At 41.0% G+C, this 26,453-nt stretch overlaps 2 protein-coding genes across 3 annotated transcripts in view; one reads left to right on the forward strand and one right to left on the reverse strand.

Moving 5' to 3' along the window:
• The window catches only part of pex14 (peroxisomal biogenesis factor 14), a 245,068-nt gene extending 231,072 nt beyond the window's left edge, over positions 1 to 13,996 (reverse strand). The window contains exon 1 of the mRNA XM_048561444.2: positions 13,895 to 13,996. Coding sequence (XP_048417401.1) covers positions 13,895 to 13,927 — 33 coding nt within the window. The 5' untranslated portion in view covers positions 13,928 to 13,996. The remainder of the gene's footprint in view (positions 1 to 13,894) is intronic.
• On the forward strand, positions 13,829 to 26,087 carry dffa (DNA fragmentation factor, alpha polypeptide). Of its 2 annotated transcripts, XM_048561446.2 has the most exons (7): positions 13,829 to 14,044; positions 14,301 to 14,791; positions 20,212 to 20,379; positions 22,619 to 22,785; positions 24,055 to 24,226; positions 24,982 to 25,124; positions 25,838 to 26,087. In XM_048561446.2, the coding sequence occupies exons 2-7, from the start codon at positions 14,692 to 14,694 to the stop codon at positions 26,015 to 26,017; spliced, it is 930 nt and encodes a 309-aa protein (XP_048417403.1). In that variant the 5' UTR covers positions 13,829 to 14,044; positions 14,301 to 14,691; the 3' UTR covers positions 26,018 to 26,087. The 2 variants fall into 2 exon arrangements, with proteins under 2 accessions (XP_048417403.1, XP_048417402.1); XM_048561445.2 differs by lacking the exon at positions 13,829 to 14,044 and having other exon boundaries at positions 14,078 to 14,791.
• The last annotated feature ends 366 nt before the right edge of the window (positions 26,088 to 26,453 follow it).

Raw genomic sequence — 26,453 nt, forward strand, 5'->3', positions numbered from 1 at the left:
ATGTGCCCTCTAGTCCAGGCAGCATCCTGGTAAATCTCCTCTGCACCCTGTCTAAAGCTTCCATATCTTTCCTATAACGAGGTGAACAGAACTGAACACAATATTCCAAGTGTGGTCTAACCAGAGTTTTATAGAGCTGCAGCATAACCTCATGGCTCTTGAGCTCAATTTCCCTGCCAATGAAAGCCAACACACCATTCGCCTTTTTTACAATACTATCAACTTGGGTAGCAACTTTGAGGGATCTATGGACGTGGACCCCAAGATCCCTCTGTTCCTCCACAATGCCGAGAATCCTGCCATTAGCCCCATATTCTGCATTCAAATTCAACCTTCCAAAATGAATCACTTTACATTTTCCTGGGTTGAATTCCATCTGCCACTTCTTTGCCTAACTCTGCATCCTGTCAATGTCCTGTGGCAACCCACAACAGCCCACCACGCTATCCACAACTCCACCAACCTTCATGTCATTGGGAGTAAGCAGGTACAGCAAATGATTAGGAATGCTAATGGAATGTTGTCACTTATTGCAAAGGAAACAATACAAAAGTAGGGCTGCATTGCTTTAACTGCAGAGGGGGTTGGTTGAAGAGTACTTTGTACAGTTTTGGTCTCCTTATTTAAGAAAGGAAATAAATATGTTAGAAGCAATTCAGAGAAAGTTAACGCAATTAATATTTGGAGGCATTGCAGTTATTTCATGAGGAAAAGCTGGACAGGTTTGACCTGTATGCATTGGAGTTTAGAACAATGAGAGGTGATCTTATTGAAACATACAAGATCCTGAGGCAACATGAGAGTGGATGCTGAAAGGATGTTTCCCTTGTGGAAGAAACCAGAACCAGGGACACAATTTAAAGCAAAGACATCTCCTATTTAAGACAGAAATGAGAAATTCTTTTTCTCTCTGTGATCATAAATTTTTGGAAATTCCCCAGAGAATGGTGGAAGCCAGGTCACTGAAACATATTCAATAGAATAGATGGATTCTTGACTAACAAGAAAGTCAATAGGTCACAGAGGTGGGCAGGAATGTGGACTCGAGGTGACAATCAGATCAGTCAATAATTGCTTGGCAGTACAAAACAAACTTCGCTGGAAAGATTTATGAAGGTGAAGTTTTTCATTCTGTACTCATCAGAACTAGGTCACAAGAATTCAAAACTGGAAAAGGAACAACAATTCATAAACATATTTTAGAAACTGTTATTTCTTTTCCAAATCTGATTTCTTGCACTCTTATCCTGATAAATGCTAGCTGAACAGCTTTGACTTTGTGTTCCTTTTCACAATTTTAAAAAGTTATATCCACTCTCAACTCTTTTGAGACTTTTGTCCTTTTGAATACATTCGGAACATGCAAATAAAGGACATAACGTGCTCTGAAGAAATGGTACCCATGTAGGCAAACTGTCAGAAAATGCTGACTCCAGTGTCTTAACTTCAAAAAGATGCTGTCAATTATCCAAAGAAAGTTATCATTGCAGCATCATTTTTAATAAACATACATAAAAACAACAAAATGAATGCTAGTATGTTTTCAAATATAGATCAATCCGGAAATAGCGTGCCTGATGGAAATCTAATGAGGGTCCTCCTCAATTGAAATTTCAGAGATAGCATTTGAAAGGGATAAAATGTACACAATTCAGTGAATGTATCACATGGTGGCGCCAAACATCAATTAGTTCATTCAGCAGGTTTTAAGTGAGTTAGTTTGTTCATAATTTTGTTTCCAGAAAACATTAAATACACTTCAGAAAATTTATTCTCCACAGCAGTGTCACAAAAGACAGTCTAGTTGCAGACATCATCAATGCTGCAGGCAGTAAAGGCATCTTTACTCTTTACTCATATATACTGTGCACATTATCAGAAACTTTCACCTCCAATTCTCCAAAAAATAAGGCTTTAAATCTTGTCCTTTTGCAAACCAGTCGTAAGGCAGACAGCTTACAATATAATTGAGTGAGTGAGTGGATCAAATTGCATCATACATACTCTGAAGATTTAGTCCCACAGAGTGGGCAATAGTCGAACAGCACCAGCGTAGAAAATATGTGATCATTGACAGTTTAAACTCATTATTATCCTTTTCACTATAGCAGGGTGATGCACAGCCACATGAACAAGGCGGCAGCATTCAGCAACAAGCCTGTTCTGCCAATCAGAGACAAGCATAATTGTTCTGCAACTCAATACACCTGCCTTTGCTCCATATCCTTTCAATACCTTTGGTTAGCAATTAACCAATTTAACACTGTCTCTTGAAAAAGGAGCGTTTCAAACTTTAACAGATATGTGAATAAGTGTCTCTTTCCTAATTTCACGCCTAAAGGATGGGCTTGAGTTTTTAGTTGAGGTCTTCTAATCCCAGTTTCCTCATCCAAGAGGAACAGTTTACATCTAGCCTACCAAATCCTTTCTTTAAAGAACAAATTCAATCAGGTCTCCCTTTCACCTGCTAGGATCCTTTAAGTAAACCCATAGTTTGTAAGTCTTTCTACCCACTTTCCCCATTAACACAAACATAACTAATGCCGTCCAAATGCATCGAATTTTACAATTTCATTGCACACCGCTTCAAACTTATTCAGTCAAAAAAAATCCAACTTAAAACTACAGCATGTAAATATGCTAGCGCCACAGATGTTAAACTTGAGTATTTCTGAAAAAAAGCAGCATTTTGCTAAAGCTTTTCATCTTGCACTCTAACCAGTACAGTTCATAAGAAATACCAAAGTAAAATGGAAAATAATTGTAATACAGGAAAGTTGTGGTTGGTTAGCACTTGATTGGCAGATGCATTACCATGGACAATGCACCAGATTAATGACAAAAGGCATTTAATGACCACGCTTTAACTTTTAAGCCAGACATGCTGACTCAAATCATTCAAGGCACTGCCCTGAAAAACAAGCTAGAGAATGTTGTCAAAGTGTGGAGCTGGAGGAACACAACAGGTCGGGCAGCAGAGGAGCAGGAAAGTTGACGTTTCGTGTTGGGACCCTCCTACAGACCCGAAACGTCAACTTTCTTGATCCTCTGATGCTGCTTGTCCTGCTGTGTTCCTCCACTTCCATGCTTTGTTTTCTCTGACCCCAGCATTGGCAGCTCTTGCTACCTCCCAGAGAATGTTGTCACTTGTTTTTATGAGTTGAAACATGCACAGTCTGTGCACGCATTACTTCTATCTACAAAGAGGAAGCCCTTGTTAATGAACTTCTGAAATTCAGTGAAAAGATGTGGAAAAACTATTAAGTATTCCCGTGGATATCTCATTTCTTATAAAAAGGTACTTTTAAATTTAAGGTAATAAAGTGTGAAGCTGGATGAACACAGCAGGCCAGGAAGCATCTCAGGAGCACACAAGCTGACGTTTTGGGCCTAGACCCTTCATCAGAGAGGGGGATGGGGTGAGGGGTCTGGAATAAATAAATAAGGAGAGAGGGGGGAGGCAGACCGAAGATGGAGAGAGAAGAAGATAGGTGGAGAGGAGAGTATAGGTGGGGAGGTAGGGAGGGGATAGGTCAGTCCAGGGAAGACGGACAGGTCAAGGAGGTGGGATGAGACTAGTAGGTAGAAAATGGAGGTGCAGCTTGGGGTGGGAGGAAGGGATGGGTGAGAGGAAGAACAGGTTAGGGAGGCAGGGACAGGCTGGGCTGGTTTTGGGATGCAGTGGGGGGAGGGGAAGAGCTGGGCTGGATGTGTGGTGCACTGGGGGGAGGGGACGAACTGGGCTGGTTTTGGGATGCGGTGGGGAAGGGGAGATTTTGAAGCTGGTGAAGTCCACATTGATACCATTGGGCTGCAGGGCTCCGAAGCGGAATATGAGTTGCTGTTCCTGCAATCTTCGGGTGGCATCATCGTGGCACTGCAGGAGGCCCATGATGGACATGTCATCTAAAGAATGGGAGGGGGAGTTGAAATGGTTCGCGACTGGGAGATGCAGTTGTTTATTGTGAACCGAGCAGAGGTGTTCTGCAAAGCGGTCCCCAAGCCTCCGCTTGGTTTTCTGCAAAGCGGTCCCCAAGTCTCCGTGGAGGCTTGGGGACCGCTTTGCAGAACACCTCCGCTCGGTTCGCAATAAACAACTGCACCTCCCAGTCGCGAACGATTTCAACTGCTGCAGCCCAATGGTATCAATGTGGACTTCACCAGCTTCAAAATCTCCCCTTCCCCCACCGCATCCCAAAACCAGCCCAGTTCGTCCCCTCCCCCCACTGCACCACACAACCAGCGCAGCTCTTCCCCTCCCCCCGCTGCATCCCAAAACCAGCCCAGCCTGTCTCTGCCTCCCTAACCTGTTCTTCCTCTCATCCATCCCATCCTCCCACCCCAAGCCGCACCTCCATTTCCTACCTACTAACCTCATCCCACCTCCTTGACCTGTCCGTCTTCCCTGGACTGACCTATCCCCTCCCTACCACCCGACCTATACTCTCCTCTCCACCTATCTTCTTTTCTCTCCATCTTCGGTCCGCCTGCCCCTCTCTCCCTATTTATTTCAGTTCCCTCTCTCATGAAGGGTCTAGGCCCGAAACGTCAGCTTTTGTGCTCCTGAGATGCTGCTGGGCCTGCTGTGTTCATCCAGCCTCACACTTTATTATCTTGGATTCTCCAGCATCTGCAGTTCCCATTATCTCTTTAAGTTTAAGGTAGTCAGCTTTGTAGAATCAGGTTCATTATAAATAGGTTGTACAAACTATCGCTGTTAAGGTACAAACTTTGACCTGTGTGACACCAGTTTCATAATGAGTGAGCTCTGTTAGGCATAAATTTTTTGTATAGCCTCCTTACTGTGCATATACAAGCTGTCATACTTGCATACAGATTGTACTTCAAAACAATTTAATTAACATTTAAAGTACTCAGACTCCCAAAGTGTAAAATGCATCGCTATATAACTGGTAGTTTTTTTTTTCCTTTTCCAAGCTGACAATTTAATTTTCAAAATCTTTAATGTTAAAAGTTAAAACTCCATCCCTCAACACCCTAAAAGCACCATCAGCCCTCTTCCCTCTTTTCTCTCCCGCCCTAACATTTTTTTCCCCTCAAACCACAGACTAAACTATTAGCTTCAAGTTATCATGAGCAATAAGTGGACTTTGATCTATTCTGCACATCTAACAGCAAGAATAAACTTTCTCCCTTTAAACAAATTGTCTTTGTGCTCTGGCATGGACACACATGGTTTTCACGTTGCACGAGTTGACATTTCCCTGCTTTTCATCTTAGGAATGAGGTGACTATGTTGACCCACTTGCTGCACAAATTTGCTTGCACAATCCTGTAATTGGATTATCCTTCCAACCTGCAAAATCAATGTTTGACACTGTGCTACATGCAGCCCCAACTACTCCACTCTGTAACACTTGATTCAGAAGTTTCGTTAAAGTTGAGGCCTACCTCATTGGACAGTATTGGACTTGGTTTGTGGAAAAGCATGTGTAAATTTTGTCATTTCACCTTTGTCAAGTCTGCTGAATGTTCTCCAGCATAAACCCACTACTGCTGCTATGATCCCATTTGTTCACCAGTCTCTGTAATCATCATATCAAAGGCAGAAAAGTAATATTTTCCTGTTGCAACTCATCTTAGGTCTAGGTAAATTTTTTTTTTAAAAATCAAATTTTGCAGGGAACACCTTCACTACCTATTCAACTGGAAAATTAAATTTCAACATAGTTAATCAAGAGATGATGAAAAATTGAAAGACTAGGAAGCCACCTCACCTTTGGAGGTAACTGTATAAATGGGGTGGAGCAAAGGGATTTGATGTACAGGTACACAAATCATAAAAGTTGAATTGTAGGATAATAGTGCTATTTAAAAAAGACACTGGTGGAAAAAGACAGAAAGGTGTGCTAAATTTATCACTGACAATTGTTCCTTAATTTGAAGATGATATCTTCAGGATCACAGGTTTTCACTCCGTGACTTCATGTGGCTGATCCAGGTCAACTGTTGATCCACAGATCTTTAAGGACATGGGTCAAGGCGTTCCAGGAAACAATGGGCCATAGGCCACGCAGGGTCTGCTTCTCTTTCTTCTCTTCTCTGCTTCAGGTATTGAATTATAAAGAGTGATGCAGCTTAATAAGCATGACATCACCAACCCCAGTAATAGGTGGCAAGCTCACACCAATCATCAAGGTCAATGGTACCATGCTCCAAGCAGAGATTCAGAGTACATTTTGTTCCAGTAAAGTTTATAAAGAATGTTGTGTTTTTAGCAATTGCTTTAAGTTAATGTAAAAATGATAGCCAGAGAATGTCATCTGATTTGTACTGAAACCTGCCCAACAGCATGGGGGTCCCAGACCAGGCCAGTTTTACTACAAAGGTGTTGCAAGGTGCTTTCACTTGGGAGGTAATAACAGCAGCTTTTGTGCAAACTGTAGCTGGCCTGAAAGGCTTCAAAGTCCTAGACAAAGTGCGGAGATGTCAGGTTGCAAACAGTTTCACTTTAAAATGTCCATTTACTTCAAAGATGTGAGAAAATTGGAGCCTCAAAAGATAGATAATAGCACTTCTAGCTGGATACAAAGCCCATATGATTTATGTTGCCTAGGCAACAGGAGTTAAAAGGGTACAATTTTTAAGATATCCTTGAAACTCTCATAAGTTAGACTGACAGGATCAAGGACAGAAAGAGGAGATAGAGATCGAAAACTCTAGAATTCACCATGCAGAAATACAAGCAAGAGATTACGCTCAAATTGGAAAGATCAAATATAGGATATGTAAAACTGAGGCCAGAAGATTTGCTTAGCTTGTGCTACGAGAAAATAGGCTTGGGGGAAAAGCCCTTACTGAAAGAGAATTCTGAGAAAGGAAAAGATATGAAGTAAGCTGACAAGAATCATTTTAACTTGTTCCAAAAATGAAATGTCTACTTAAAAGACAATGTAACGTATGTGATTTTTTTTGTGTTTGAAGTGTGCAACGATTTGTTTGTAGCTGTAAGTAATTGAGAACTAACAAAATGCGGTCTTTTGATAACACAGTCTGGAGCTGGAGGAATACAGCAGGCCAGGCAGCATCAGTGGAGCCGGAAAGTTGACATTTCAGGTCAGGAGCCTTCTTCAGAATTTTTTTTTTTTAAAAAGAAAGAGTCCTGACCTGAAACATCAGTTTTCCTGCTCCTCTGATGCTGCCTGGCGTACTGTATTCCTCCAGTTGCACATTTAGTTATCTCTGCCTCCAGCATCTGCAGTTCTTGCTAGGTCAAAATGTTGTCATTTGTTGTGAGGAGAATTGAATACAAAAAATATTATGCTTTGGTTATACAGGGCACCAGTGAGACCGCATCTGGAGGACTGCACATAGTGCACTTCAACTTATTTAAAAGATATAAACGTGAAATTTACCGGACTAGTACTTACAACGAGATGATCACCTTATGACAAGAGGTTGGACAAGCTAACTTTATTTAGGAGAGTTTAGTGTTATACATTTGAAGACAAAACGTTTAGGAACTCACACCACACAGCTTACTAGTCCCCCACATTTACACAACGAACTCATACACTTTTCACTTTTTTAAAAATATATCCACCATCTATTTGATATCATACCAGTTGGGAATATTTAGAAGAGGAGGAGACTATTTAAATGATCACAAGGTCTGACAAGTCATTTCAGGGCAAATGTGGAGAGGAGGTTTCCTCTTTGGAGAGAATCCAGAAGTAGAAGTCACTGTTTAAAAATCAGAGATCATCCCTTTAAAGCAGAAATTAGGCCAGTTTCTACCCCCCCCGCCACCCCAGTCAGGAATCTTTGGAACTCTGCTTCCAGCATCTTTTAGGAAGAGAGTGTCCTTCAATATTTTGAAGGCAGTAGATAGATTCTTGTTAAGCATGGGTATGAATGGTTGTCAGAGGTAGGCAGGAATGCTAATGAGGTTACAAGCAGATCGGACATGGTTTTATTGAAAAGTGCAGTAGGCTGAAGAGGATGGAAGGCCTACTCCGCCTTTTGGTTCATATGCAAGTATAATTTGCCTAAAAAGTAGTGTTTAGTCAATAGTGGTCTTAGTCTGTTTTATTAGAGTCAAACATATTCAACAATGAAATTGTGTTATTCTTTCAGTCATTAATTGTAAGTTTGAATTTTGTTTTAAAGAAATCAGTCTCTGGGGGATTGTACCACTTTGAAGCATTTTCTTTGTACAATGGAATGGATACTTCAAAAATCTTTTGTGGTTCTTTGATTAGACCACTTTTTTTTAAGATTGCACAGAACAAAGGCATTGGTAGCTGTTATGCCAGGGAATGATTAAGCGATAATTAAGCTAAAACACAAGTCTCAATCTTTCATAACAAGGTGTAGAGCTGGATGAACACAGCAGACCAAGCAGCAGAGTAGCAGGAAAGCTGACGTTTGGGTCTGGACCCTTCTTCAGGAATGATCCAGACCCGAAATGTCAGCTTTCTAGTTCCTCAAAGCTGCTTGGACCGCTGCGTTCATCCAGCTCTATACCTTGCTATCTCAGATTCTCCAGCATCTACAGTTTGTAATATCTCCCTTTTAATCTGTCATGACAGGAGTAGGGGCGCCCTCTAACAATTCCTCCTGAAATACTGAGAGAAGCTTGTCTAATCTATTAAAAGAGGGGTTAAAAGAAAGAAAATCCCTGATCTCCACTTTACAAGTAACAAGAAACAATTTATTTATTTAACACAATGAACAAATTAACAAAATTACTAACAACAGACAATTTGTCCTTAAGTCTACTAACTACTTCCTAACTGGTCTAAATTCTACTGGAATGCTGTTTAAATAAAGACAAGTCCCACCAAGATAAACCCAATTAATAATAAACAATAAATTAAAACGTAGTCTCTCCAAGCTCACAGACTGTCTTCCGGAATATTCTGTCATCTCCAGGCTCTTCACAAACACCTTTCTTCCATTAATTCTGCAGTCAGGGATATTTTCTCTCTATAATTTCTTCAGTGAAGACTTTGAGCTAAAATACCATGGCACCTTTGATTAGTTAGATGGGCTTTCTGAGAACTGTATCGTACGAACTCTGGCAGGTGGTGGATGGCTGTCTCTTTCAGGTGGCAGTTGGCTCTCAGACTTTCCAAATGCCCTTGTCTTACACACCCCCAATGACATAATCCAGTTCTTATGATTGATTTCAGGTTGTGAACACCAGATTTAAACTCAACCGGCTTTCTGTATCTAGATGCTTCATTTAAATTAATTGGCAAAATTCAAACTTGTTGTCTCGGAAAAAAATGCTGCACGGCCGTTCTATACGAAATGTTTCCATGTGGGCACTCTCTATGCACCTGCATTTATAAGCTTCCAAGCACGGACAAAGCACAAGTTCTTAAAGGGACCACAGCACTTTTTCCCCACGATTATTTTTATCCACAAATACTAACTCCCTGCCTTCCAATCCATGAATGCTCCACCCAAATTTGTAACAGTGGCAAGGCCATTTGTTGCCCATTCTTAATTAGCCCTTGAACTGTTTGGTTTGCTATGGTCTTTTCAAAAGATAGTTAAGAGGCAACCACAGTGCCATGGGTCTGGAGCCACATGCAGTGTAGATGGGGTGAGAGCAGCGGATTTCTTTCCCTGATGATCATTAGTGAACCAGATTGGTTTTTACAATAATGATGATTATGTAACCATTATCAATTAGAGTCTTCATTTCAGATTTTATTCAACCCAAATTTCACTATCTGTCTTGGTACAATTTGAACCATATCACCAGAACTTCAGCCTGGAGTAGCAGATTACTAATCCAGTGCCATACAGCCTCCCCTAAATCCTGGTTTCCTTATTTGAAAGAAATACATGGAGAAGATACAAAGAGGTACCACAAGGCTGATACTAGAACATTGGTTTAAATGTAATCAGAAAAGATTGAACAGATGGGGACTTTCCACTCAAAGAGACGACGGAGGGGTGATCGGATAGGGACCCATGGCGCAGCAGCGATCTGGTAGATTACATGATGATTCCACATGCAGGAAGACAGATAAATCAGAACCATAAATATGATAAATAAAAACCTAATATGTAATCTAGCAGGAGCTTCTTTATCCAGGGTAGTGAGAATGTGGTACTCACACACGTTGGGTGAAACTGAAAATGGTGTACATTCCATACATCAGATAATGCAAATTGTTTTAAGGGCTTCATCTGTCTCCAAATAGATTCACATTGTGCTGTGTCAAGGAGACCTTAATATACAACTGGCTGCAGTAGAAATCATAGGAACATGCTCACACTGTGCTGTGGGAAGATAACTTTAAACATCCTCTCATCTCCTGTAACAAATTAGGTTGAGGTACTCTGACAGACCTTTACACATGCTGATTTCCTAAAGATTATTCATATGGAATTACCTTTTGGAGGTCCACTTTGAATGTTTATATACAGCCCTAAATTTCATCCTAACTTTATAATGCCCTTTATTGTGCATGTTATATACAAAAAGATATTAGAACAAATACGACTGCCTTAAAATAGATTATTTATTCAGTGACTGATCTAAATCCAGGCTAATAATACATTGCTTAAAATAGAGACAGGATGGTCCCTGCAGCTCAGATTTTCTGGGCCAAGGCACATTAGGCAGAAACACCCTGCTGTAGGAAGGATGTTATTTAACTGGAAAGATGCAAAAAAGATTTACAAGGATGTTACGGAATTTGAATGGTTTGAGTTATAAGGAGAGGCTGAATAAGCTAGGACTATTTTCCCTTGAAGCATAGGAGGCTGAGGGGTGACCTTATGGAAATTTATAAAATCATGAGCAGCACAGATAAGGAGAATAGCCAAGGTCTTTTCTCAAGGATAGGAGAGTCCAAAACCAGACGGCATAGATTTAAAGTGAGAAGGGAAAGATTTAAAAAGGTACCTAAGGGGCAACATTTTCCACACAGAGGATCGTGTGTGTGTGTGTGTGTATATACAACAAGCTGCCAGAAGAAATGATAGATGCAGGTACAATTACAACATCTAAGGGAGTTTTGGACAGGTACATGATAGGAAAGGTTTAGAGGAATATGGGCCAAATCGGATGAGTTCAGTTTTGGAAACCTGATTGGTGCGAACAAATTCAGCCAAAGGGCCTTTTTCTGTTCTGTATGATTCCAAGGCTGCTGTAAACAAAACAGAGGCAAACCCTGAAGTATCATCACAGGGCATGCCAAAAATTGCCAAAACAAAAACAAACAAACAAACAATCAAATTGTACCTAAGACTTGGTTGAGTGAAGTCCACACTCAGCCTAAAACTCCAGAATAAAAAAGGAATATGAAATACCACAAAGAAAGCAACATAGGAAGCCAATCAGATCTTAAAATTCAAGTTTCAGAATTAAATTCCATTCTGGTGACAATTGGCCACCAATTGAACAGCAAAATTCATTGAGAAATATAATTTTTTGAAACAACTTTATGAACTGAATAATTGCTTGGTAATACAAATCTTGAATCTTGCAGAAGAGACATCTTTCCAAAGTCGGGGATAGTAAGAACTGCTGATGTTGGAGTCTGAGATAACACAGTGTGGAGCTGGAGGAACACAGCGGGCCAGGCAGCAGAGGAGCAGGAAAGTTGACACTTCGGGTAGGGACGGGTCCACACCGTGTTAGCTCTTTCCAAAGTCTGATGTCTTGTCCTCTTCAGGATAAATGCAAAAATGCCAAATTTTAAACCATCAGAACTATTTATACCCAAAACTTTCCCAAATATGAATTTCTCCTCCCCAAAGAAACCTACAAAAAGTATCCAAATAATTCCACTTTGTTTGCAACACAAAAATAGGAATTTCTCATATGCAAAATACTAGAGATTCTGGAGATCTGAAGTAAAGTGCTGGAGAAATTGAGGGTCTGTCAGCATCTGTGGATAGAGAAACAGAGCTAATGTTAAGAATTATACTGGACTCAGTTTCTCTCTCCACAGATGCTGCCAGACCCTCCGAGTTTCTCCTGTACTGTTTCACATGATTACTTTCTAAAAAAATGACTGCTTGGAGCATACAAAAATATCTGGGATGGATTTAGAAGCAAATTTGATCAAAGAATCGAAGTTAACTTGCGAAACCGGAAACTGTGAACTGGAGAAAATAAATTATGTGACCTTGGGGAAAAACACACTTACGGTCTGACACACACAGCCATGCTGGCTTGGTGCAAAAATAACAGAAGAAGGAGTCCCACATTCCCCACCTTTACCTTGTAAACCTGCACATACACTCTGGAAATGAAAAAAGAAAACATTAGGAATGCTAAGCAGGTCGAGCAGCATCTGTGGTTGAAAACCAAAGAGAACTGTGGTTGCTGTGAATCAGAAATTGCTGGAAAAGCTCTGAAGGTCTGGCAGCATCTGTGGAGAGAAATCAGAGTTAACATTTTGGGTTGAGTGCTCCTTCGTCCAGTCACCTGACCTGAAACGTTAACTCTGATTTTTCTCCACAGATGCTGCCAGACCAGCTGAGCTTTTCCAGCAATTTCAGTGTTAGCATCTGTTGTTAACTTGGATTCTACATCCACTCAGTTCAACAACCTTACACCACAACCAGATTAGAAGTTGAAGTTGAGAGCTTGGTCAGTAACTATCTAACCTTCTGAATATCCCCAGAATCTTCCCGTTTTACCTAAGTTCCCCAACATTGTTTACTTAGTTACAAGAACAAAAGCATTTTTGGTCAATAGTGCTGTTTAGTTTGGATAGATACTATCGGCACTCAACAACACATGGCCACACCCAGACCGAGACAGCGGAAATGCAAAATGAAAAATAAATAAACTGAAAAACAGTATTATTGGCATATAAGTAAATGCATAATTATCAGCATAGCTAACAGCTAAAAACTGAAACATCAAGAAAAGGGCATTAGAAACAAGATCAGAGGCTGACCACAAGCTCTCAAAAAAACTGAGCATTGAATGGAATCTCAGGTTTATCCAGTGTATTTTTTCCAAATAACCTCATATCTAATAAACACACTCATATACCTTGTATTCCTCTAAAAGCAGTGAGACGGAGACGAAGTGAAGCATAATAAGTACTTCATAGACAAAAAATTACCAAACACATAAATACGATTGCCCCTTTTTAATGCACTGGACTTCACTCTGATCTGACAGTACTTCTACAAGGGAAAAGCGATTATAGTATCTGGGTTACTGACGTTTCTGAAAGCGAACAAAAATAAACCAGTGATTTGGATCAAATTCCCAAATGGTAATGGAGGAAAGGAAGGACATGCAGGCAAAGGAGTGTCAGCGAAGAACAGAAGGCAAGGGGAAGAAGGGGAGAAGGCAACAGAGTAGGGGAAAGGAGGGGTGGGCAGAGGGGCAGAGCAAGAGATGGGAGGAAAGGCAATGAACAGAAGAGACAGCACGTATGTTGGGGAAAGTGCAAGCGAGGATGCGTGGAGGGATGAGGGGGGAAGACAACATGAAAGGGGATGAAGCAAGAAGGGAGATATCATGCGAGGGCATGTTAGGAGAGGCGCAGGATGGGGGGGGGGGTCGGTTGAGCGTCAGCCGTGTGGGGGGGCAGCTGACGGTGAACTGGGGGCGGGGGTAGAAGGCGGGTTAAGGTTGAGAGAGAAGGTAATGTGAGGGTGAGAGGTGGTGATGGTGGTGGGGGAACAAGAGATTGATTTGGGGGGAAAGGGAAAGGGGGTATGAGGCAGGCAAAGGAAATGTATGGGTGAGTGAGGTTGGAGGAGAGCTGTGAAGGAGGTGAGTGGGGAAGGGAGAGGTGTACAGGACGTCGGGGGAGGGGGGGATGTGAGCGGAAGGGATGTAGGGGATAAAGTAATGGGATAGCGATTGAGGTGGGAATGGAGGGGAGGTAAGTTTGAGGGAAGGTGGGAGATGTGTATGGGCCACCCCGGGGTTTCTTACCTGTCGCGGCTCCGCCTGCTCAAAGGACGCCATCTTTATGGACCAGAGCAACCGATCATAGCACGGTCGCTCTCCTGTGCCCGAGGCGACAATATCGATCGCAGAACCCCTCAATCACCAACGACAAGGACAAAAACATCACCTTTTCTGGTAAAATGAATTCAAGTAGAGATTTATAAAATCCTAACCTGATGTAAAATTGTGGATTATATTCAGAACATACAGAAAATTAACGGACCGTTGGGGCCGAAGCATTATGGGAGTTGTAGTTTTTATTCTGGGTTGGCATGATCACACTCAGGCCGTCGCTTTATTTTTTTCTCACAGTGGACCTTTTAAATGTTTTTTTAAGCTTCCGACAATCCACAGCCATGGCTATAATCATTTTTCTCCCTCGTTAATTCAGACGGGGAAAAAAAATTGTCGGTTTGGAGCGCATGCGCAATAACAGCCAGCCACCACTACTACAACAACAACTGGGAGGGACGGTGCAGAACATCTGTGGGGAGAGGGAATTGTATATTTACATTACTTTGCGGCATCAGCTCTCTGTCCTAGTGTCCCTTGTTGCCATTAGCGGACTCTCGAAGTTCAGTTACTGTGGGAAACGCAGGGACCTGGTTGTGCACAGCAAGATCCCACAACAGTAAGGTGAAGAGCTACCAGATAATCTGCTTATAAGTGTTTGGGGGGGCGCTCCTCACCCATTAGTCTTAAGGTATCTAGACCATTCGCCTTCGAAAGCAAACCAGGTCTCTCTCTGCCTCACTCCTGGAGAGGGCAGGGGGTGTTCAGCCATGGATCAAGAAAGAAGATTTCCCTGCAAAATCTGTGGCTCTAGCCGTCTTCAAACGTTCGGCGTCGTCGTGAAGTCTTTGGAAGATCTGGTAGCCAAAGGTAACCATTCAGAAGCCCTTGTCACCTTGGTACACAAGCGAAGCCAGAAAGACTGTCATTGTTTGGTATGCTGGCTCCCTGGCCCCATCCCATTTTTAAACTTCCATCGGATGGGGAGGTGGGCCACGGGCAACAGGGCATATGTAGCAGGTCTGACACCTTAATAACAGTCATATTAAGTCAATCCAGGAGGCTCTTGTGGTGTAGTTGCAGTGTCCCCACCCCTGGGCCAGGATGCTGTGAGTTCAAATTCCACCTGCAAAAGCTTGTAATAACGTGTCTAAGATAACAAAGTGTGGGGCTAGAAGAACACAGCAGGCCAAGCAGCATCCCGCACACTTTGTTATCTTGGATCCTCCAGCGTCTGCAGTTCCCATTATCTCTAATAACATGTCTAAATAGGTTGATTAGAAAATACCTAAGCCTGATTAAATGAGGCCATTAAGATTTGTCTTGTATCAGAGATAGTAGGAACTGCAGATGCTTGAGAATCCAAGATAACAAAGTGTGGAGCTGGATGAACACAGCAGGCCAAGCAGCATCTCAGCAGCACAAAAAGCAGAGAGGCTCTCTGATGAAGGGTCTAGGCCCGAAACGTCAGCTTTTGCGCTGCAGAGATGCTGCTTGGCTTGCTGTGTTCATCCAGCTCCACGCTTTGTTATCTTGGATTCTCCAGCATCTGCAGTTCCTACTATCTCTGATACAATTTTAACCCCACTGCAAAGCCTCTTCCAGGGATGCCTAACCTGAAGAAGTTACCCTCCTCCCTCCGGACCAACCTCAGGGAATCTCTCTCCCACTGCACCATCTTCGGTCCGCCTCCCCCTCTCTCCCTATTAATCCAGTTCCCTCTCCCCATCCCCCTCTCTGATGAAGGGTCTAGGCCCAAAACGTCAGCTTTTGTGCACCTGAGATGCTGCTTGGCCTGCTGTGTTCATCCAGCTTCACACCTTGTTATCTAAGATTTGTCTTGTGCTGTTCCACTTTCAAAATCCATTTTTAAGTTTAGTGCCTAAAAAATTAGGATAGAGTGAGTCTGTGTTGAAGTGTGCATTCTTATCCTGTTTCATTGTTCCTGTCAAACTCAAAGACTTGCTTCTAGCTTTGGAGTCCACCAAGCAAGTTAACTGAGTGCCCATGAAGGTTGCAAAGAGTGTTCTGAAGAAGTCATTCCGGTGCAAAATGTTAACTCTTGTTTCTTCACAGATGTTGCCAGATCTGCTGAGTTTCTCCAAATCCTTGGTGTGTTGCTTTGTTAGAAACAGTGTTAGTTTCTCAAGTTAGAAAACATCTATTATTACAGTTTTTTTTGTTACAGATCTGTACTTGTGATTTTAATTTACAGCCTCTTAGCTTTCTGTCTGACCTGTCCCAATAGATGGAGCTGGTTCACGGCATAAAGAGGCTTTTACCTTGGTTTGTAACTCATGGACTTTGAATCTAATAACCTTGGTTGTATAAATATTGAAAAAGATTTAAGTCACATGCAATTACCCACTCAAAGTAAATTTGGCTGGGTTATAAAGAGTTCTGATTGCCTTGACATGGATAGAATGATGCGTACAGAGTTTGCCTCTTCTACCCTAACTGTTTTTTTCATTGTACTGCAGCAGGATGTTGAAATGACCCATCTTGATGTATAACATGTACATATTTTTCCAGTGAGGCTCATTGTAAGCTTGAAGAATTGCACCCACTAAAAAAATGACTGCTTAGAGCATACAAAAATATTTGGGATGGATTTAGAAACAAATTTGATCAAAGAATCGAAGTTAACTTGCAAAACTGGAAACTGTGAACTGGAGAAAATTAATTATTTGACCCAGGGGCCCATGTATGAGAATCAAAAAGGTTCAGAGTTGGAGGAATTCAAGGGAGGGTAGCAAATTGAATCCAAAAGTGACCTTGTGTTGGAGGAAGCAAAGGGTGACGGTTGAAAGTATTTTTTGTGACTGGTGGAATTCCACAGGACTTAGTACTCATTCCCTTGCTTTTGGTAATTCATATCACTAATATAGACACCATTGAAGGAGGCATGATAAAGAAGTTTGCAGATAATACAAATGTTGGTCGTGTAGTTTGTGGTGAGGAGGAAAGTTTTAGACTGCAGGAAGCTAGAGATGATCTGGTTATTTGGGCAGAAAAGTGGAAAATGGAATTCAATCCATTGAAGTAGATAGTGCATTTTAGGAGGTGCAACAAGACAACGGTAATACACATTAAATATGAAGGTACTCAGTTATGTGGAAGAGCAGAGAGACTTTGGAGTGGATGTCAACAGATCCTTAAAAGCAGCAGGACAAGCTATAAAATGATTAAATAGAATATAATTATGGTTTCTTTTATTAGCCGAATCATAGAATATAACAGCAGGGAGACTATTCCAGCATTTTTTTACACTGCTGGTTAGAGGACCATTGTTACAAATGTGAGGCTGCATAAAATGATTATGTTTAGACTAACTCCTTTAATTAAAGATAAAATAAAATTGTGTCTGTTGATCTGCCCAGCAACAAGTCCAAGTGATCTGACTGCCTTGGGGACAGGTCCCTAACACCTGGAGACAAAGGATTACACAGCTGGCCTTAGTAATACCAGAAATACTGACTGAGACATCCTGGACAGAAAGGGAGATAAGGGAGCAGCAGCTGCTGTCAAAAGCAGAGGTAAAAGGCTGCTTTCTGTGAACCAGCAGGTGGATTTCTGCTGAGGACTCCTTCTCTGCTACAAGAGACAGAGTTGTGGAGATTTCTGGACAAAAATCCCATGTGTGACTAGAAAGAGTTGGGTTAGGGATTCTCAGAAGACAAGTGGAAATGACTTTCAACAGACACTACAAAACGGGAAAATGAGCTTTTTAGAAGTTGGCGGTACCTTTGGTCTGGTTGCTGTAAAGATGTCAGTTTTGCAGAGAAAGCACAGAGAACAACACAGCACAGGACTAGGCCTTTCAGCCCACCAAGACTGCACTGATTTCTACTTCTTACTTAGACCAACTACTTATCACCCATACTCAGTCACTATCTCTCTCTTCACCTCCTTTTCGTGTGTCTATCAAGATACACCTTAAATCTTGCTAACGTGCTTGCTTCCATTAGCTCCACTAAAAGCACATTTCAGACACCCAAAACCCTGTGTGTGAAAAATGTTCTACACACTTCTCCCCTAAAATTTCCCCCTCTCGCCTTGAACCCGTATTCTCTTGTAGTTGACCTTTCCACCTTGGGGGGAAAAGCCTCTGACTATCCATCCTATCTATGTCTCTCATAATTTTGTAGATCTCAATCAGACCACCCCTCAGCCTCCATCTTTCCAGTGAAAATAATCCAAGTTTATCCAACCTTTCCCCATACCTAAAACTCCCCAGACCAGGCAACATCCTGCTAATTCTTCTGTGCACCCTCTCCAAAGCATCCACATCTTTCTGGTAGCATGCAGTATTCCAAATGTGGCCTCACTAAAGTTTTATACATCTGTAACACTACTTCCCACCTTTTATATCCAATAGCCCAGCCAATGAAGGCAGTGTGCTAAATGCCTTCTTGACCCTTAATGCATCTGTGTTGCCACTTTCAGGTGTCTGCGGACCTGTACACCCAGTTCCCCCTCTATGTCAATGCCCCTAGGCCTCTGCCATTTATTGTATAATTTGTACCTGAATTTGTTCTTCTAAAATGCATCACCACACATTTGTTTGGATTGAATTCTCTCTGCCATTTCAGTGCCCAAATCTGCAATCTATCTATACCTTACCTTATCCTTTGACAATCCTCACTATCTACAACTCTGCCAATTTTGGTGTCATCCACAAAAATACTAATCAGACCACCTATTTTTCTTTCCTGCAGATCATTATTTATATTAGAAACAACAAAAGTCCCAGCACTGATCCTAGTGGAACACCACTAGTATGTATTGTGAAAACAAAAACAATGTAGGGTTTTTGGTTATATTAGGAAGTTAAAGGCGGATATTCTCTGTAGTTTAGTGCATTAATTACCTCCTGAGTAAAGTTTACTCAGTGGTGATTTAAACATATTTGTTACAATTAATGTCTTAATATGTGAAATCATGTGATGTTATCATTTAAGTTAGTCACTGGGAAGTCGGATCTCTTTAAGTTTTTGGTCCCTAAGGAGATCATTAATAAAAGCTTAAGTACTGCAGGAAGTTTTATTCATCACATTACAGCAAAAACGATGGTGCAGAATAGTTTGAGGATGTAACCATAATCTGGAAAATTTTAGGTTTGAGGAAGGATTCGGTAGTCTTGAGTTTGTTTTCCTTGGAACAAAGGAGGCTCAAATTTGACTTATTGCTGTTTATAAAATTCTGAGAGGCCCCAATAGGATAAATTGGAACAACTCGCTTACTGTAGCCAAAGGATCAAAAATTATGGGGATCATAGATTTAAAGCAGTTGGAAAAGGCACTAGAGGGGGAGAGGAGGAAGTACCTTTCACCCAGAGGATGATAAGGACCTAGAATTTACTGGCCAGAAGTGTGGAAAAGACAGAATATCTAAACCCTAATTCAAAAAGTATGTGGATGTCACTTGGACGGCAGTACTACATAGAAACTTCCAAATGGCGACCAAATGAAATGTTCAAAAAAGACTAAAATACAATGAAAAGCCTGCATGTTGGTTTAGAATAGCAGTAGCCTTTCAAAGTTAAGTGATTGCATCCTGATCTGTGTTGCTATCTGTTGTCAGTGCAAGTTATGTATGTGTGCTTTTCAAAAAAAATAAAGTTGTGGGCCCTGCATGTAGAGCAGAAGAATCTCTCCTAACCTGATAAACAGTTGAGTTCCCCAATGTTAAGAATCAGTGCAATATTTTTATCTATGTTTGACAGTGCATTTAACTTGAAAGCTTCCTTTTAAATCCAAATGTTATGAACAGCAAGTGATGTCTTAATGTAGGCCCAAAGGTGAAATAAGTTACCTATAATGATTACGCTCTCTTTCTCAGTTGGAAAACCTTTTTTTAGCTAAGACTAGAACTTGTTTACAAACAATGAAGGGTCTAGGCCCGAAACGTCAGCTTTTGTGCTCCTAAGATGCTGCTTGGCCTGCTGTGTTCATCCATCTCCACACTTTTGTTATCTCAGCTATTGATGCTGATCCTTTTCTCTTACAACATGTAACATTGAGATGCAGATCAAACGATTTAATTTATAAACACACATTCTGCAGGTTTATGCTGAAAGGTTGAACATGCAGGATATGTTAGGCATATTAAAGTTGGGTTATTTCCAGGATAAGCAGTGCCATGATACAGTTACCAGCAATGGGTTACAGAAATTGTTTTCATGGTTGGGAACTTCACATTCTGCAATATCTTAAGTGTTTGCTTCAGTTAGCTAAACTTTCAGGAGATTTTACTATCTTCTAACTTGTATTTTAATTGTTTTTGTCTAGGGAGAGAAAAACTATGTTTTGACAAAAACGATGCACAACAAGCATTTACAGTTGTGCTTGAAGATGATGGGACAATTGTTGATGATGAAGACTATTTTGCATACTTACCAGAAAACACAAAATTCATGATCCTTAACTCTGGTCAGGAATGGACTCCTGCAAACATAGGTAAGTTGCTCTTTAGAAAACAGCTGAATGCTCATGTTAATTATGAACAGGCAGTATCACAAAATTTTAAGGACGTGAAATTACATAGACACAGTATTTCTGATATTGCTTATCCATAATTTTCCCTTCCAAAGGATTTGGTAAAATTCAGGTCCAGAGTTTTCTGCTAGAGGATCAATGAGTTTATTGTGAGCACTGTTAATGTATAAATCATCCAGCAAGTTATGACGGAAAGGAGACCCTGTATATTATGATGCCCCATATGTTGCTGGTGGATTTCTGGAAAAATGGTACCTCAGCTTTTCCATTCTGCAATGTGATCATATTGAACACAATCAGTAACTTCATTGCAGGCATTTCCATCATACCACTATTAGCATCAGGCCAGGGGAGCAACCATATTTTAGTGAAGAACGTAGAAGAAGATACCAGAAGCCAGGCACACCTAAAAGCAAGGTGCCAACTTGGTAAAGCTACAACAAAGAATTATATGTATGATAAAATGTGAAAGCAACATGTCATAGACAGCTAAACAATCCCACAACCAATAGATTAGATCAAAATTCTGCTACATTCACTTGTGAATGATGGCGGTGGAACCCAATATATTGGTGGCAAAGAAGAGGCTGAAGCATTTCCAGTCATTTTCAGCCAGAAGTGCCAAGTGAATGATCTATTTCAGCTGACCCTGAAATGCTAAACCTGAGCCTTTTTGATTTATTTCAACCAATACTAAGAAGCATTTGAAGGCATTAAATAAGCAAAAGCTGTATGCTCTGTCTAACATCCTGGCTATACTACTGCAGTCTTGTGTTCTAGAATCAGGGATACCCGTAGGCAAGCTGTTCCAGTACACTGTCACCTGCTCCACGTGAAAAATTGTCCAAAAATGATCTGTCCATAAAAGAAGCAGAACAAATGTTAACCTAGCCAGTTACAGTCCTATCAGTCAATTCTCATTCATCAGTATAATGATGAAAGAAGTCACCAACAATGCTATCAGAGGGATGTTGCACAGCAATAACATGCTTATTAGTGCTCGCCGCTCAGTTCCAGACCTTTTTTTTTAAAAGGCTTAGCCAAAAGACGGGGAAAGAGCTCAATTTCAGAGGTGATGTGAATATCACTGCCTTCGACATCACCACAGTATTTGACCAAGTGTGGCACCAAACAGCCCCAGCAAAATTGAAGTACAAAGGAATTGAGAAAAGCTTTCTGTTGGTTGAGTCAAACCTAATATTAAGGAAAATGGTTGTGATTGCTGTTGCTATTACCCTTTGGCATTTCTGTTCAAGAACTTTGCTGCTGGAGTTACTCACGGTAGTGTCAATGTCTCTACCATCATCAACTGCTTTATCAACGACTTTTGCTCTAACAAGATCAGAAATTGAGATGTCCACTGATAATTGCACAATATTCAGTACTATTCATAAATCATCGGCATTCAGCATTATCTGGACAATATTTAGGTTTAATCAGAAAATGTAAGAGTTCTGAAGAAGAAACATTACATACTTGAAACGTTAATTCTGTTTCTGTCTCCCCAGATGCTGCCAGACCTCCTGAGTTTCTCCAGCATTCTGTTTGATTCTGATTCCCAGCTTCTGCATATTTTGCTTTTTGAATGCACAGGCTTGGGTTACTAAGTGGTAAGTAACACTTACACAAGTACAGACAATGACCATGTCCAAGAAGACAGAACGTGACCACGTCACTGTGACATTCATCTGCATTGCTATCGCTGATTCCCCAACAATCAACATCTTGGATTATCACATTGACCAGAATTTTAACTGGAACTGAGGTATTGCGGCCAGGAGAGGTCATAAGCTTGAAATTCTAAGACAACTCACTTTCGACTCCCCAAAGCATGTCCACCATCTACAGGGTGTAAATGGGGCTCTGTGATGGTATACTGTCCACCTGCCTGGATGAGTGCAGTTCTAGCAACACTGTAGAAGCTTGACACCATCCACTTGATCATTTCAAGCTTTCCCTCGCTCCACCAGTGACACAATTGCCAGCCATGTGTACTATCAACAGGATTCAAGGCAACAACTTATCCAGCCTCCTTTGAAAGCACCTTTTATATAGTGACTGTTGCAACTTCACTCTGTTCAAGAGCAAAAGAAATATTATTGCCCACCATGATAGAGTGTTAGTGGTGCCTCTCATTTTGCTCAGTAACATCTACTTTGTCAAACAATGTGACACCAGAAACTTTCTTCCGTACCTGCAGAAATCAAGAGCAACTTGGATACAAGGACGAATGATGGTGTTGATGGTGGTGTTGGATCTATAGACTCTGTGGATTATCCGGAGCAGTCCAATGATTGGAGAGTTCTCGCTAAACAACTGAGACAGAATCTTGCCAGAATTATTACAATGTCTGAATCTGATCTTCAGGTAACAGCAAAAGCTCAATAGATTTACTATAGAGTACAAAGGTTCAATAAAACAGCGAGTAGCAGCCTAGTGGTAAGGTCACTGGACTAGTTTAAACAACAACACACATTCACACCATCCCAGGCGCTGTATGTTGTTGTCGTGTTCAAAAGTCCACACTGCACATGTGCTCATAAGGCACATGTTTGAAACATGAATTGAATGGGACTGGAGGGGAGAAGGGAAAGTGAACAGACACGGGCAGGGGTTGCTTACTTTTGAAATTGTATTCAATTATATAGACATCCAAAAACAAGGAACCAGCCAAAATGCAAAAGGAGTTAAAGTGTGAAGTCGCAGCAAGTGTTCATGGATCCAGCCTTTTTCATATTGGGAGCCAGCTGTGACAAAGATGCATATGCAGACACTTCAGTAAATCTCATCCACTAGCACATGCCCAAGCTTCTCCCTAGAACATCCTGCGCATGCTGCTGTGTGCAGTGAGTGCAGCCTTTTAAGCAGCTTAAAACTTAGAAATCCCTGGGAATCTCAAACTATTAAATCATTCTTCCATATTAGTTATTAGATTAACCCAAGTCAGAAGCATAAACACCTTCATTGCATCCATAACTGATTTTAATGTTTTAATTTTCACAGCAGGTAACTGGACTGTTTCAGGTTTTTGGTGAGATGGGAAAAACGCTTCACACCAGCTGGGAAGCCATTGTTAATGAGTTTCTGTTTACACACTTGTGGAAATAATTAATTGACTTTAAATATGTCTTCTCATCTCTTTTCAAGATTAGTTTAGTCTGGTTCTAATTGCAGTTGAATCCACAAGAAAGTCAGGTTCCTTTTCAGAGCTATTTTGTAAAACTCTTCAAGTCCATTTGAAGACCGAGTGTCACCAAAGAAAGTCAGTGTCAGAATTAGTTGCTGAAAAATGGAACAGGCATAGGCATTCAGTGGAACCTGTGTAATCAAAACACTTGCACCTGTATCAGAGATAGCAGGAACTGCAGATGCTGCAGAATCTGAGATAACAAGGTATAGAGCTGGATGAACACAGCAGGCCAAGCAGCATCAGAGGAGCAGGAAGGCTGACCTTTCGGGCCCATTTCTGAAGAACGGTCTAGGCCTGAAACGTCAGCCTTCCTGCTCCTCTGATGCTGCTTGGCCTTCTGTGTTCATCCAGCTCTACACCTTTTTATCTCACTTGCACCTGTATTCCTGAGTTGCAAGTAGGCCCATTAAAAATTCAGTAGCTTTCAATATACCTTTCTTTGCTAGATACTAATTGATGTACCATCTGCTGAGCTGGCAAAGGAGCTGGATGAAACTTTAAAAGGAACTGAAGCAATACAGGACTCCCTTCAACGTGCACTTGACAACCGAGAGGAACAGCGGGAAGCAAAGGAACTATTAAAACTGTACCGGAATACCTTTCCAGTTGAAAATGATGGTTAGTCTATGTTGTGGAGCAAATTCTTCCAAGGTTACGGTATTTTATAACTTTATCTCTATTTTCCACATTCTTAAGATACGCTTTTCAACTTGGATATAATTTGCCATTTGATGTAATCTGGTATGAGAATTTGCTTGGCCAGTGCTGAGTAAGCTATCTGAACTGGAGCCGGTATTTAGCCGACACCTGGGTTTAGGTAATAAACAAACTATATATTTTTAGCATTAAGCTGTCATAAAGGATGAGGTATTGGGTATTTGGGATGAAAGTTCATACATGGGGAGTCATTTGTACATGATATCTGAAATTCATTTATGCATTTGAGAAAGCAATGAGCAGCACCTGATTACTTCTGTGAGAGGAATCGACACCATTGACCCAATGTGCATTTAAATTCCACCAGATGGTGAAATTTGAATTCAGTAAAATCTTAAAAGCTAGCCTAATTGTAGCCTAATTTGGAGACTGGCATTATTCAAATCCAAGCGAGAGATTAAATTTCCTTAAGCTAAAGGTACATGAAGGAGAAATTTATGTCTGTATGTTTCTTCACATGATCTGACAGTGGGATTGGGAAAAGAGTAGCTAATACCCTTTCAATCTGTCCCAGTCAGACTGCAAACCAGTGCTAGATGTACAGTATAGTTGCTCCATAGTAATTCTAGCCCACAGTGCAGACCTTTCTATTAATGTTTTCAAAGCCTTGTGATTCTATTGCAATTATAAAAATATAGATCTTGAATATCCCCTAGATTCAGAATCTGCTAAAGAAACTGATCAAGTGGATGGTTCAAATCTGATGACCAGTGAAACTTTCTGGCTGAATAAACACATAATTGAAGTTCTCAGGCAGAAGGCTAGCCCAGAGCTCAGCTTGTCGAATCATGAGCTCCAGGTATTTGAAATTTCCTTGGTAGTATATTCCTAATAGTTTGAATTTTACCTTCTATTTTCCAAGTTTCACTTAGGCATTTGATTTATTTTTGGCAGATTGCATTCACCTCTTTGCTTTGGCCAAATTCAAATCCAGAAACCAGTTTTTGATTTCAGTTATAACTAATTCTTGAATAATCTCAAAACATTTATTTGGTATTGCCGTGTTTTGGGATTTTATTTATGTTGTCAATTTTTCACAAAAGCAATCCTTACCTTCTGTCTCTGTTGACTTGTACTGGGAAGGCTGGGGTGCGGGACTAAAATGAACAGCTCTTTCAAAGAGTCAGCACAGGTAAAATGGCATTCTTCTCTACCTTAAGTTTCTATGATTCCCTGAAGGAGAGCAATCCTGCCCTACTTGAGACTGGGAGGTAAGGAGGGAGGCAGTGAATGACTGGAAATTTGAGACTTGGAGAAGTACAGACTAAGAAATCCAAAATTGCTAATGAGGTTACTTGGATCATAACATGGTAATTACTTTTTGTCTCCCTTCCATATAGATTAAAGTCGTCAGCTTAAAAAAAAGTCAGTAAATTGCAGCCTTGCTGCCAACTCTTATCTATGCGCTTACCTTTATTGATTCATCTAATTTTGTGAACATTTAGGATTTTTTTAAACTTTATTTAAAAATGCTGTCAATATATGTTCTCACTTCTATGTCTCCTTCTTCAGGAAATTTTCAAAAGAAGTGAAGGAGATTTAAGTTCCACTTTAAATCGTTCCATTGAGGAAGTAAGGTACCTGCAGCAAGACTGTAGGAAGGAATTTGACAGACGCATGGCCAAAGTGAAGAGCCTGGAAGAATTGAGCCAATATTCAACAACGAAAAGGTGTGACGGTGTGACACTGTGACAGAGTCTTAACCTTTTAGGCAGAGTGCCTGGGATCAAATGACAAAATAAATGCAGGCAGAGTTCCTTCATTCCGTCTCATTTTCTTTCATTCTGACGTTGCATCAGTGCTTGATACACCACTGAACTCTCAGCTCGATTTCCCATTTGCTGTTGTAAATCAGGATCCATTATAAGTGTCTGCATTTTCCCACGGTCGTTTTCACCTAGCAAGTAAAGAGGACTTGCGTCCATCACCTTGCACTTCATTCAAACACCTGTTTGGATGAAATGACAGTCACTATTGCCCAGCTGTACTGTGCTTTTCTCTAGACAGCCAACCAGGACTTTGTGAATATAACTTCTGATGATAGCCACTCCCAGTATCCACAACATAATAGCTTTATTTTTATTGTACTACTAATGGCCCTGAAGGACTAGTTTCCTGTTGGATGTCA

This window comes from Stegostoma tigrinum, chromosome 28 (assembly GCF_030684315.1).
Source record: "Stegostoma tigrinum isolate sSteTig4 chromosome 28, sSteTig4.hap1, whole genome shotgun sequence".
NCBI lineage: Eukaryota > Metazoa > Chordata > Chondrichthyes > Orectolobiformes > Stegostomatidae > Stegostoma > Stegostoma tigrinum.